The 13,896-nt window shown below is 32.4% G+C and overlaps 2 protein-coding genes across 8 annotated transcripts in view; one reads left to right on the top strand and one right to left on the bottom strand.

Moving 5' to 3' along the window:
- LOC118445939 (cholesterol transporter ABCA5) overlaps positions 1-10,582 on the top strand; it is a 31,712-nt gene extending 21,130 nt beyond the window's left edge. For 5 of the 6 annotated variants that reach the window (XM_035876058.2, XM_035876057.2, XM_035876055.2 and 2 more), the window contains 21 exons: positions 1-154; positions 238-419; positions 603-807; positions 902-977; positions 1,114-1,267; positions 1,371-1,557; positions 1,680-1,823; positions 1,915-2,065; positions 2,204-2,730; positions 2,837-3,186; positions 3,311-3,717; positions 3,796-4,056; positions 4,163-4,430; positions 4,532-4,706; positions 4,776-5,112; positions 5,198-5,472; positions 5,555-5,701; positions 5,783-6,168; positions 6,240-6,447; positions 6,548-6,887; positions 7,025-10,582. The exon at positions 1-154 is cut by the window's left edge and continues 20 nt beyond it. In XM_035876058.2, coding sequence (XP_035731951.1) covers positions 1-154; positions 238-419; positions 603-807; positions 902-977; positions 1,114-1,267; positions 1,371-1,557; positions 1,680-1,823; positions 1,915-2,065; positions 2,204-2,730; positions 2,837-3,186; positions 3,311-3,717; positions 3,796-4,056; positions 4,163-4,430; positions 4,532-4,706; positions 4,776-5,112; positions 5,198-5,472; positions 5,555-5,701; positions 5,783-6,168; positions 6,240-6,447; positions 6,548-6,887; positions 7,025-7,128 — 5,038 coding nt within the window. In that variant the 3' untranslated portion in view covers positions 7,129-10,582. The remainder of the gene's footprint in view (positions 155-237; positions 420-602; positions 808-901; positions 978-1,113; positions 1,268-1,370; positions 1,558-1,679; positions 1,824-1,914; positions 2,066-2,203; positions 2,731-2,836; positions 3,187-3,310; positions 3,718-3,795; positions 4,057-4,162; positions 4,431-4,531; positions 4,707-4,775; positions 5,113-5,197; positions 5,473-5,554; positions 5,702-5,782; positions 6,169-6,239; positions 6,448-6,547; positions 6,888-7,024) is intronic. The other variant, XM_035876061.2, reaches the window with a different exon arrangement.
- Positions 10,583-12,039: 1,457 nt separating this feature from the next.
- On the bottom strand, positions 12,040-13,650 carry PIG-F (phosphatidylinositol glycan anchor biosynthesis class F). Of its 2 annotated transcripts, none has more exons than XM_035876064.2 (2): positions 13,141-13,168; positions 12,040-13,019 (listed from the first exon to the last, which is right to left on the bottom strand). In XM_035876064.2, the coding sequence occupies exon 2, from the start codon at positions 13,010-13,012 to the stop codon at positions 12,314-12,316; it is 699 nt and encodes a 232-aa protein (XP_035731957.1). In that variant the 5' UTR covers positions 13,013-13,019; positions 13,141-13,168; the 3' UTR covers positions 12,040-12,313. The 2 variants fall into 2 exon arrangements, with proteins under 2 accessions (XP_035731957.1, XP_035731956.1); XM_035876063.2 differs by lacking the exon at positions 13,141-13,168 and adding an exon at positions 13,177-13,650 and having other exon boundaries at positions 12,041-13,019.
- Between the last annotated feature and the right edge of the window lie 246 nt (positions 13,651-13,896).

Genomic DNA, 13,896 nt, shown 5'->3' with positions numbered 1-13,896 from the left:
TACTCTAGGGATTCTCATAGTGATAAAGGTGTTGATACCTAATCCAAATTATCCCGCGATGACGACGCAGAGGCATGAAGAGAAAATATTCGAATTATTCAACGGTCATAAAAACAATACGATAGCCGTGGTACCTAATTCGACGGAAACTCTCGTAAGTTATCGTTAGTTATAATTAGATATAAATATCTCGTTAAACGTATTAAAAATTTTTTATATCATTGATTCATCTTCCAGATATTTTTAAATTCGATGAACAACGTTTGGCTGTCCATGTGGGATTTTCCTGGCAAATTACCTTTAAATTTTATGATATTCGATACGAAGGATGATCTACAGGCAGCTTATTGGAGAGATCCATATAGCGTACCTTTGGCTGTGATCTTCGAAGACTCTCAACCGATCACTCAACGTCTTCTGTAAGACTGTTTATATATATGTATATATATATATACACACATAGATACAATATTTCAGTCAAATCTATTAAATTGCTAAGTTGATACGAATGATTGTTTACATTCACGAAAAGCTTTTTCCCCCTTTCTCTCTTTTATAATCTAAATCGAGGGTGAGGTAAAATTGCTATTTGTATCTTTTAGATACGAGATTAGAACAAATCCTTCATATACATCTCCTCCTTCGCCTACTGAACTTTATTCCGCTCCGGTTACTTGCCGGAAGGACAACAGCCATTGGATGGGAGACGTTCTGTCAATAGAAACCGGCGGATCATGTCCCGTGAATAACTATTTGGATTCTGGCTTCCTAGCGTTACAAATGCTAATGGATATTACGAAGATAAGGGTACGCCGGTTACTTATAGTCTTGAATTATATTGCTCTCTTTCACTCTTACGAAATGTATCTTCTAATGTATTACTTCCTTCCTTACTCTACAGCTTGACACGCAAAACAACGACGTAACCATTCCAGATATAAAATTAGAAATGTTTCCAAAAGAAGCATTCACAGCTGGTAAGAAATAACTTCTCTCTATCGAAAAGCTTTTACTTTCTTCGAAGAAATGATAATCTAATTTCTCTCTCTCTCTCTCTCTCTCTCTCTCTCTCTCTCTCTCTCTCAATACAACTCTTAATAATACATTTTCTAGATTGGATGTTGGCTTTTAGAGTCATTATTCCTTTGTACATGGTATTAGCACTTTCACAGTTCATTACTTATCTCTTGATACTAATAGTCGGTGAAAAAGAAAACAGGATTAAAGAAGGAATGAAAATAATGGGCCTGAAGGATTCTGTATTTTGGTAAATTGAACATTTTTTATAAATTATATGATATTACTGTGATATTTATGTTTTAATCTATCGATTAAATCCATTAAATATTGATACGTCTTTCGTGCTTTAGGATGTCTTGGTTCATTATCTACAGCATCTTTGTCTTGTTACTTTCTGCCGTTGGAGTGGTATTACTCTTCACTCTACAAATGTTTCAGCATACACACTTTTTACCGATATTTCTTTTGGTCGTACTTTATAGTTTTTCCATCATCATGTTTGCCTTCATGATAACGCCATTCTTTGATAAATCTCGTGTGAGTATTTTATGTTATATAAAATGTTTAAATTAAACGGGTACGAAAAGGAATTGATTTAATGTAAGATCATTAGAAAAGTTATTACAGATTTCAACGAGTATACTCGTATCTCATTTTAGACTGCCGGTGTCCTTGGAAACTTTGCAGTAACGATATTAAGTTTGATGTACTTCATTCAAGTCTTTGTAGACGATTCTAGCTCGATCTCATTTTGGCTTGTATCACTTTTAAGTCCAACGGGTGTTGCATTGGCTATGGATAAGGTTGGTATTCCTAAAGGTTTATCAAAAAAAAAAAAAAAAAAAAAAAAAATTTAATAAATTTTATTTTTTTTTTCCTTTGTATCTTTCATAGGCCTTGGTCCTGGATTTACAAGGACAAGGAGTGAATTTCGATAATCTTTGGTGTGGTCCTGGTATACCTTTCGGTGGAAGTCTCATTATGATGACTTTAGACATATTCTTATATGCTTGCTTAGCCTATTATTTGGACTCGGTTATACCAAGTATGTTTAAAGAATCTTTTACTTTTTTTTATTTTTTATTTTTTTCCCCCCTTTGTTCTCTCTGCGATATATCTGAAGATATTTTCAATAACAACTTGGAAGAGTAACGATAATCCTTCATGACATTTTGATTAATAGGCGAGTATGGCACGAAGAGATCACCGTGGTTCTGTTTCACACCTGGATTTTGGTGTCAACGTAAAGTTCAAAGGGTACCATCATCTAACGGCGAATCTAATTCTTTTATACCCGGCGAGGAAACAAATAGAGACGTGGAACCAGTTGTACGTGAGATGAAGGGAAGGGAAGCAATTAGAATCATAGATCTGTTTAAATCTTATCAGAAATGTCGTAAGCCTGAAACAAAAGCAGTTAATGGTATCAATCTAACGATTTATGAGGGACAAATAACAGCGATATTGGGACATAATGGGGCTGGTAAAACAACGTTGTTTAATATACTCACCGGATTGACATCGCCAACAGCCGGTACGGCTTTGATATTTGGATATGACGTACGAGATTCAAACGATATGCAGATGATCAGAAGTATGACAGGTGTATGCCCTCAGCATGACATTCTGTTTGATTTATTAACGCCAAGAGAACATCTCGAATTTTTTGCCGCTGTACGTTGCATTCCAAAATCAATGATCGAACACGAGGTAAGACAATATTTAAAGCATTTAAAATAATCTATCGTTATTATAGAATTGCAAATTATTATCTCGTTATAATTTATAATATCTCATAATGTCATTGATATTATAGGTAAAGAAAACGTTAAAGGACATAGATCTGGTTGAAAAAGCGGATACTTTTGCAAAATATTTAAGCGGTGGCCAGAAGAGAAAGCTCTCAGTAGGTATCGCCATTATCGGTGATCCTAAGATCATTATCCTTGATGAGCCCACAGCTGGAGTGGATCCATACTCGAGAAGACAAATGTGGTCTTTCCTGCAATCCAGAAGACACGGTAAAGTCATTCTTTTAACGACTCACTTCATGGACGAAGCAGACATATTGGCTGACAGGAAGGCAGTTATAAGTAAAGGGAGATTGAGATGTTGCGGTAGTTCGTTGTTCTTAAAAAATAAATTCGGTATCGGTTATCATTTAACGTGAGTATCAAGTATAAATGTATGCACAAATTAATACACATGCAAATGTTCATTTATTTATTTATTCATTCTTCTATTTTGACAATTTTCCTCTTTTTTTTTTATCATTGTATTATCATTACAGTCTCGTACTAGAAGGCAACGCAAGGGAACATGCAATAGCACGATTAGTATCGTCTCATGTGACGAAAGCCGAAAAAGCAAGACGTCACGGTCGAGAATTGAGCTTCATCTTGCCTCACAATTCCGTGGAAAATTTCGCCTCACTTTTTTCGGCTATCGAGCATGAAATCAAAACGAGATCGAGTAGATTGGGTATTAGTAGTTATGGAGTATCTATGACGACCCTGGAAGAAGTCTTTTTACATCTGGAAAAAGACGAGGAAACGGAATGTACCATGGACAATCTGTCAAAGAAAATGGTTCGTAATCGTGCACTTAGTAGATCGTTGTCCTTGCAGTCGAAAAGTACATCGTACCAGAGTTTACAGAACGAAGGTGTTACCGTTCAAAATGATGGTCAAGCGAAAGGTAATTAAAGGAAAATTATTTAACATTTAAAATCAATATTTGTATCCGTTAATTATATTTATATATATTGAAATGCAGGAGCAGGTGATCTACCAGATGGAATTCACAATGATAGGAATCCTCCTATTCTCGGCCTTGGCTTAGACCCCATCAAAATTCGGCCTAACTTCCTTCAAATTCTTTATGCCATGCTTCGCCTAAGGATACTCAGGCTGTTTAGAAACATTCAACTATTATACTTTACCATCGTTGCTCCTCTTGCTCTAATAATCCTTGGTCTTTATATAAACAGTATTCAAACTGTCGACATTAAGATGCAATCACTTCAACTTAATAGTGGTATGCTTTTATATATCTTCCCCGCCCCCAATAATCTTTAATTATCACCGAAATATCTATAAACATTAGAGATATTTTCTCTTCTCTTTGTAAAAATTTTTTTTAGACACCTATGGCAATGAAACTAAAATTTTATATTTGAATAATACCGATATTGACATAACGCCTTTGATAGAGAGTATAAGTCAAGATGTAAAGCATATCGATGAATACGATGGGAATTACGTTAATTTGTTAAAAAGCGCACCGCACGTAGCAGCATTTAATATCAATGATTATAGCTTTCCAAAGATGAATTTAACAATCGTATATAACGATACGATGCAACATTCTTTACCCATTTTATTGAATGTACTGTTAAATACTTATTACAGGTATGTATATTCCTTATCTTTTACAGAAAAAAGAAAAAGGAACAACAACAACAAAATTACGTTAAAATCACAATAATCATTGTAATTTCCATTAAAAACAGATTGGTAGCTGGTAGGGATGATGTTCAACAAATTGAAATAAAAACGCATCCGTTTCAACAGACATCACAGCCACAAGAATTTAACATTGGCGTTGCCAGTTCAGCATTATTCATTGGAATGGATTTTGTTTTATTACCAATCACTTTGGCAGTCGATATGGTTTATGATCGAGAAGTAAGAATAATTTATTCGATCGTATCGATAATTAACAAAGTTATTTAACATTTTAACATTTGATTTTAGATAAAAGCGAAGAATCAATTGCGCGTCAACGGCCTGTCATTTCCTATGTACTTCCTCACATATTTTATCGTCCTCGTCGGCCTGATGACATTTATTTGTTCATGTATCATTGGTATTATATTTCTCTTTGACGTGCCTTCGCTTCAAGAACCACCAGCACTCATTACTCTTGGTGCCCTTTTAATGTTATACTGCCCATCGTCCATTCTTTTTTCGACATGTTGGAGTTACATCTTTGATAAGATGGACTCCGCACAAAGTATTTTACCCAATATTGCTACGTTCTTTGGACTGATACCTTTTTTGCTTGTCATGATCTTAGATATGCTAGGTGTCGGTAAGTGATATATATAAACAAATACTTAAATAAAAATTTTTGTCACTTATTTAATCAACATTAAAATATTTTGATCTTTTTTAAGGTGGTACTGCAGCGTTCGCTTTGCATGTGGTCTTTTCTCTATTAAATACCATGTATGTGCCCTATGCAGCGGTGTACTATGTAGATCGCGTTCATTTAATGTGCTCTATTAATGCTGCCTGCCATCATTTAACTATGTCGGATTATCTTACTACGGAGATCATATTGATGGCTGTTGGTGTATTATTACATTGTCCATTATGGTTCTTCGTATTGCTCTTATTGGATATCAAGAAAAGCGGCGGAAACATTAGCGATTTCTTCAAGCACTTCCTGGTTATAAGAGTTATATATTTCTTCGTTATTTAATTATTTATCCGCAAAATAAATGTTAATTTTGTTTTGTATGTATTAATAGAGAAATGGCGGCTCGATCGGTGAGGAGATAATGGAGAATTCGGATGTAGGTGAGCACGAAGATGCTGACGTAAAAACTGAAAGACAAAGAGTATTCAATCTTATTACGTCACCTTCCGTTCAACAATCATCAGTGGTATTGGTACAGGTAAAAATAATTTTCTACTGGTAAAATAATGAATAGAGAGTTTTAACGATAATTTTAATCATGATTATTGAATGCCGTTAGAATCTACGAAAGGAATATCATCATCGAGAATCAACAGTTTCTTGTAGCTGTTGTAACAAACGAGAAGAAGAGACAACATCTCAAATGCAACGAAAAGTCGCTGTAAGAAATTTATCATTGGCCGTTGAACCAGGTGAAGTATTTGGACTTTTGGGTCATAATGGCGCTGGAAAAACTACTACGATGAAGATTATTATCGCGGAGGAAGCAGCAACACGTGGTAGAGTACAAATTGGCGGGCACAATATACATTCTCACATGGAGGAAGCATTCAGACAAATGGGATATTGTCCGCAACACGATGCTCAATGGAAAAATATTACTGTACGAGAACATTTAGAATGTTACGCAGCTATTCGTGGTGTACCTTGGGGAGAGATTAATAGGTATTATTAAAAATACTTTTATCCCGTGTAACAATAACTTTCACTTTTAAAAAATAATGATATTATTTCAGAATCGTCGATCTCTATTTAACCGGTCTTCAGATTCATGAACATGCCGATAAACAAACTCAAGAATGCTCAGGTGGTACTAGAAGAAAGCTTAGCTTTGCAATGGCAATGGTTGGAGGACCAAAGGTTGTTTTAATGGATGAACCTAGTACGGGTATGGATCCTAGATCAAAAAGATTCCTATGGGATACCATCCTTGCTAGTTTCCAGGTATTATCGAAACAATTGGCCTATGATTTATCATTTAAAAATTTTATTAAATTTTAATATTAACATTAAAAATTAACATTCGATTATTTTCTATTAACAGGGTGGCCGAGGAGCAATCCTTACAACTCACTCGATGGAAGAAGCCGATGCATTATGCTCCAGAGTTGGTATAATGGTTAAAGGTGAATTAAGATGTGTAGGTTCGACGCAACACCTGAAAAATCTATACGGTGCTGGGTACACTTTAGAGATGAAACTTTTGGGTGGCGATTGTACCCCAACTACGCCTTCCGGTGATAGATTATCTGCATTAAAAGAATTCGTTGCTGGTCTCTTTCCTGATGCAACGTTAGAAGAAAGTTTTGCAGACAGATTGGTCTTTGCCGTTCCTCAACACGCAGTGAACTCGCTGGCCGAGTGTTTTATGCAGTTGGAGAAGGGTGAGAATTATTGTCCCATTAGAAATACATAATCATTGAATTTTCAATGCATGCATTGAGTAAAAGGGAAAGAAAGAAAAAAAAAAATAAGAAAAAAAGGAAACAATCAATAAAACATATGCAATTTTTAATTACAGCCAAGCAGGAACTAGACATCGAGGAGTATAGTTTCAGTCAAACTACCCTGGAACAAGTGTTTCTCAAGTTCTCTCATTATGACGAGAGCAATAGTGGTGAATGACGATCTAGATGTTCAGTGTTTTAGTATCTTGTTTTTAATTATGAACTTGCTATACTTTCAAGACTGCTCAATTTACGCGCGAGAGTATTAAAAGTCATTGTTTTTATGTAACAGTTAAGGAAAGCCGACAAAACGAAATGATATTAAATTATCGTTGTGTGAAAACGCATACGATGAATCGGGCGATTGCACTAAAATGCGAGTACGAGCGATGTTAATAAAAAAAAAAAAAAAAAAAATAAAAAAAAAACCCCAAAAAAAACAAACAAAAAAAAATTTTCTTTCCGTTCGTTCGAAGGCGTTTACAAAGTTATTATTATAATCGTCTAAATCTTGTTGATATATTATTAATTACTTAAACATTACGTCACAGTGATTCATAATAAGCACGACCTTTTTCCTCTATGAGGATTCAGTGGCATACATTAAAATGCTTTTTGTCCAATGGGAAGGATTGTATTTTCCCGAATCTGCAATTGAGTATAGATGAAACGCGTATTATTGTTAAATAGACAATTCAAAGGATAATGTACATTATCTTGAAATATGCTTTCGTCATTACTGTGTAAACCATGTAACAGATATTGCACAATTAATGAATGAAACGACTATTTAAAACGAAATTTTTTCAGTCGTAGTATAAGCTAACGTACATTACATACATACATAAAGTACATAAATAAATAAATAAATATATAAATAAATAAATAAATAAATGAATAAATAAATACATACATACAATCATACATACAAACAAACATACAAACAAACAAACAAACAAACATATATACATACATACATATGTACATACATACAAACATACATAAATACAAACATACATACAAACATACATACAAACATACATACATACATATGTACATACATACAAACATACATAAATACAAACATACATACAAACATACATACATACATACATACAACAAATAAACAAACATACATACATACATACAACAAATAAACAAACATACATACATACAAAAATACAAACATACAAACATATATACATACATACATACATACATTTAAACAAGTTTGGGTTCTAATTTTAGGGCTTCCTGAAAGAAAAGATTTTTGTAAAAGCGAATAATTTGAGAATCGTAAGATATAACAAGAAAATAAACTAGTAATTGGGGATTTTGGTATCCATGATCCCTTTACCTTGACTGTATGTCACTGTCAGGATCGTATTATATCGACTCGATAATATTTAAAAAAAGGAAAAAAAGAAAAAAGAAAAAAAAAAGAAAAAAAAAGGAAAAAAAAAAGAAGAAGAAGAAGAAAGAAAAAAAAAACACTGCGAGTATATAATATACCGATGTAGATAAACGACGAACGGTTAATAAAAATCGTCTTTTTTCTCGTGCTCGTATTTTTGTGTGCAAGCAAGAGTTCGACTTTTTGTGCGTTTACGTATGTGTGAAGATAAAAATAAGCGATGAGTGAATAAATGTTTAAATAATTAGGATCTTGTAAATAGTCTCGCAAGATAGTGTTCGAGCGGCATTAATATAAAAACAAATTACGTTTTCAGCGATAAACAAATATTGATTTAAGAATTTATTGATATACTAACGATTTTCGTAGTTTCAATATTATTTTATGTTGTCTGTCTTTTAGATTATCAAGAGAGAGTGAGAGAGAGAGAGAGAGAGAGAGAGAGAGAGAGAGAGAGAGAGAGAAAAAGAAAAAAACAATGAAAAAAAAGAAAAAAAGAAAAAAAGAAAAAGAAAACTCGCGCAGCGGTCTCATTAACAATAACTGCATTGGAATTGGATCCTATAATGTATCTAACGTTAGTCCATAAAAGGACGTACGTAACGTTTATGATCGTTATCAGGTAGGACGCGCAGGAATATCTGCGTAATAATACTTATATCAATTTATTTACTTTTAATGCGACAATTTGTTATCTGCAAACGTATGAGAATAGTATTTTATCCCGATATATAGAAAATCGAATCATTTTAATCATCGAATTTGCATATTCGTAAATAATAACAAAAGTCGATTTACACAAAGATCGACGAATAACTTTTACGTAACTTATTATCGATCCAAGGTGAAGTGCATAAAAATTAGACGTCATATAAGTACTTATCTTCAAACGTTTCTCTCCGTCTGTCTTATGGTCTTTTATCAAGCTTTTTTGGATCAGAAGTCACAGAAGGATACGATAGATCGTTATTATTGCCTCATTAAGATTTAAAATGATGATGATGATGATGATGATGATGATAATGAAGATGATGATAATGATTATTATGATGATGAATTCATGGGAATGAAATTATATTATTTCCTTTTAGATAAAATGAATCGTATAGAAAAGAAATGGGATCTCGCATGATCCATTTAGTATGCGATATCGAACCGCAATAGTTGGCTAATTGTCGTTGGCAAAAATTCGAATTTCTTGTGTACCTAATCGATCGAACATTTTTCTCGAATAAAAGCATAATGCTTTTAAAGTTCTGATCAATGCGTGGTACATTTGAAAGTTCAATTATTGCTCTTTGTCTCTTTATTGCCTACAGAAACGTCAGAAGGATAGAAAGAAAAAAAATTGCTGCCGATACAAATTAAAAAAAAAAAATTCATATATATATACATAGATATATATGTGTATATATATATATATATATATATACAGGGTGGTTCGTTAAAACGAATAATCTTTTCTCTCTTTCTCCTTTGAATACCTATTGATCGTTCTGTGATCCTTTTAGAAAAAAAAAGTCTCATCTGTCGTATAATAAACAACGAACGTTATTCGAAAATGAGGTTATGTAAAAAAGAAATACATAAAATCATTACAATTCTTCAGTTCGAAATTACCTAGTAACCTCATAAAAATTGTGAAAGATTTATGATAAATTCTTTCCCTTTTTATATTTTCTATCTCTCGGAAGATTTTGGAATGTTGTTCGTTGAAAACAAGTACGATTAATGAACCACCCTGTATATCGAACGGGCCCTTTAATCGTAATCATTGGATCCAAGATCTAATTACGAAGATAAAAAGCAAAATAAGAAGAGGATGTCGAGGATGGGAGAGAAAGAGAGAAAATAAAATAAAATTAAAAAAAAAAACAAAAGAGAAAAAGAAGAAGATAAAAGAAGAAGAAGAAGAAGAAGAAAAGAGTTAGCCAAACCTTAGAAAAGAAAATTACACGTTCTTTTGAGACTTTCGAACAAAAAAAAGGAGAGCTCTCGTTTGCAGAATCGCGCCCTATCTCTCTTTTGATTTTCATGGCGCTGCCATCGCGGCGCGAAAATCAAACGCGAGTTATGGGCGTCGTTCGGAGGACTGAATGAAACATTTTTTGTAGATGATATAATTATAGCGTAGGTAGTTAATATTTGAATCTCGCCACAAAAAAGAAAAAAAAAAAAAGAATGAGAGAAAGAAAAGGGGAAGAAAAAAAAGTATCGATTTTTGTAAATATGAACTCGTTATATAAGAGAGGAAGAATTCTTATTATAAATATATAAAATAGAAACTGCGTGCGTAACTTTACGTACGTGCATTTATAAGGGATTGTGCCCGCACAAATCTCGTTCTAGCAAATACGGTATAACATAAAATTTAGTCAATTATGGAATTACACGATGAAAAGAAAAAGGGGAAAAAAAAGAAAAAATAATGAACAGCAGACAATTTTATGAGATTATATATAAATATATAAATATATATATATATTCATATATACGTATATATGTATATGTATATATATATATATATACACACGTATATATACCATTTTTTAAAACAGTTGTCACCGATTACGGAGTACGCTACGATACGTCGAGCATTTCTGAATTAAGTAAAAGAACAAAGAAAAGAACAACAAACAAAAAGAATTAAATAAATAAATAAATAAATAAATAAATAAATAAATAAATAAATATACAAGATAAAAAAGAAACAAAAAGAAAAAAAGAAAACAAAAAAAGAAAAAAAAAAAAAGAAAAAAGAACAATACGTTACTGCGTAATCCAATAGACATTGCATATCGCGTTTGCGGTTCAAAGTGCTTCATTTTTTGACAATTATTTTGCGATCCCGTTGTCGGATATTTAGTAGCCGTGTGTACATACATACATTACATACCTACATACATAGATACATTACATACATACATAGATACATACATAGATACATACATAGATACATACATAGATACATACATAGATACATACACACATACATACATACATAGATCTCTAATGTAATCGTTCGCACATGCTCGCGTTAATGCGTTACCCTCGCTTTTCTTATTATGATCCATTCGTTCTTACGTGGAAGATTGTCCCGATCGATCCGACTCCAATTTAATTAATTATACAACAAATAAATGACGATTATTGTAGACTTCAAAGATAGTCAAAATCAAAGTTGGAGGATCGGTAAATCGTCTTTCTCATAGCATTATTTCATTTTTTTGTAAGGATATTTCTTCTCGTGCATGCACATATATAAGCACCCACCCACATAGGCGCGGCTGACAAGATGGGTACACAATCACACCTCACACAACAACATACAGGAAACATATATATATATATATATATTGTATATATATATATACACAATGGATCATACAGACACCCATATTAAGGAAAAGACATTTCGTTCTTTATTCACGCGTTAAAATCGTGTAATATCTATGATATTCATTGATACATGCCGAACACTTAACACCCGTCAAAACCGTAATTAACTTTACGGTACTACGTATTTGTTGTATAAAGTGAATGTAATCAGTCGGTTAACGGAAGCTTTTTCACCAATAAAAATCAGTTAAACATAATGTTGTGTGATGCGTTTTTTCTCTTTTTTTTTTTTTTTTTTGTTCTTTATTTTTTTTTCTTTTCCTCCCTCTTTTCTCGTTCTTCATGTAATGATCATTGTACATACGTACTTGTAAAACATGTATAATAAAATAATAAAATATATGAAGGGTGATTGTTAAATGATTGATTGTATTAAACGATTATATCACAAGGTGGGACAGTACGATAATTTACATTATTTACGTAAATATGACATATAATAAATATTTACATTAGTAAATTTTTACATGTTACAACAAATATAAATCGTACATAATCGTACGAATTTAATGAATAATTTTGTTGTAGTTGATTAACATACGTGTTTAATTTAAAAATTTTTACTTTGTTTCAATGTGGGTAGAGTCTTAAATAGAATGATAAAGTGTGCAATTGTATAACCAAGAAGAGCACCTGTTACACATGGGATAGGCCACACTTGCCATGGTCTATCCCAATCTAATGGAATTACAATAGCACCAGTCCACGTACCCAAAAGTGTAGTTTTTATAACAATATTAGCAGCATTGATAAATATATTGTCTTTTTGTGTTTCTCTTCCTGTTAAAATATTGACCGCTGTATTTACTCCTAAATGCAAACTGGCAGGAACAAATGTTAAACACGTTAATATTATTGTAAGCATGGTCGTTTCCTCATGTTGATTAAAAACTGGTGCACCGAACATAACAATAAGAAAATAATAAATAATTGACAATATAATGCTTGTGATAAGAAATTTAAAACCTTCCTTTATATATTTTGTCCAAGATCTTTTACTTTTTGACGTTTTAGTTTCTATCTTGGTAATAAGTACTGGTTCTGTTTGTAAAAAAGAAAAGATTAATTTTATCACTTCGGCAAACATCAATATCAATAATATTGGAATAAATTTGTACGAGCCAACATTGTACAATGTTCCATTAATTTTTAATAATATTAATATGCCTGGAAAGTAAATGCAAGTAAACGATGAACAAACGAATAATAATTTTTGTGCTGCTTTATTCCCACCGTTCATATTTCTCATATTAAATCTGTAATACAAAGATAAAAAATATTTATAAATATCCATATATATATATATATATATATATATATATATATATATATATATATATATAGAATATGATAAAAAATAATATTTTAAAAAATTACTTGTATCAATTTAAGGTTAGTTAATATGTCACTTACCGCCAAAACACATGTATTTAAATACATCACTATTAAGGCTATTCACTACCTTACGTTCGAAGAGTGTGTGACTTCAGCGACAGGTGTGGACAAAATATGAACTACGAATATAAGCGGAGAACACACTGTCCCAACTATGTATCTACTTATCGGTGTATATAAACTTGCATTGGTTATTCTTCTCTGCGTGCATAATAATTGATTTCGTGCGGATTAGAGAGTAATTTAATGACAATGAATTCATACATTTCAGTTTCTCATATGTATTGTACAACTTCTTTTGACGTTAGATTACATCTTGCATTCGTGCAAAGATACCGACGTAACGTGTTAGTACATTGATGTTCAATCGATTTTGAAAATACATTGGAAATATGCTGTCATTTGCCCGATAATACTTGCGTTAAAAGATTTACAATTAGACTTTGCAAGTAATACCGACTTATGTCTCACGACGGGGAGTTTACTGTACGTAGAGATCCACGGATTAACGGTGATTCTATTCTATTGGGTTGGCAACTAAGTGATTGCGGATTTCAAATAAGAAGGAAACGACAAAATCCGCAATTACTTAGTTGCCAACCCAATACACTAAAATTCACGTTCCACGATGTCTACGTGTTACGGGAGTTTAGGGAGTTTCGGGAGTTTCGAGAGTACCAGGTTTCTAAAAATTATTATTAAAAAAAAAATACATTAGAATTCTGTCATAGTTAATTA

Source organism: Vespa mandarinia, chromosome 4 (assembly GCF_050613455.1).
Source record: "Vespa mandarinia isolate Hongniang chromosome 4, ASM5061345v1, whole genome shotgun sequence".
NCBI lineage: Eukaryota > Metazoa > Arthropoda > Insecta > Hymenoptera > Vespidae > Vespa > Vespa mandarinia.
Note: the sequence above shows the minus strand (reverse complement) of the source record. Positions and strands in the feature narration are given on the sequence as shown.

Bases quoted from the DNA above. Each gene is read 5' to 3' on its own strand.
- PIG-F (XM_035876063.2), bottom strand. From the start codon at position 13,012: ATGAGAAATATGAACGGTGGGAATAAAGCAGCACAAAAATTATTATTC.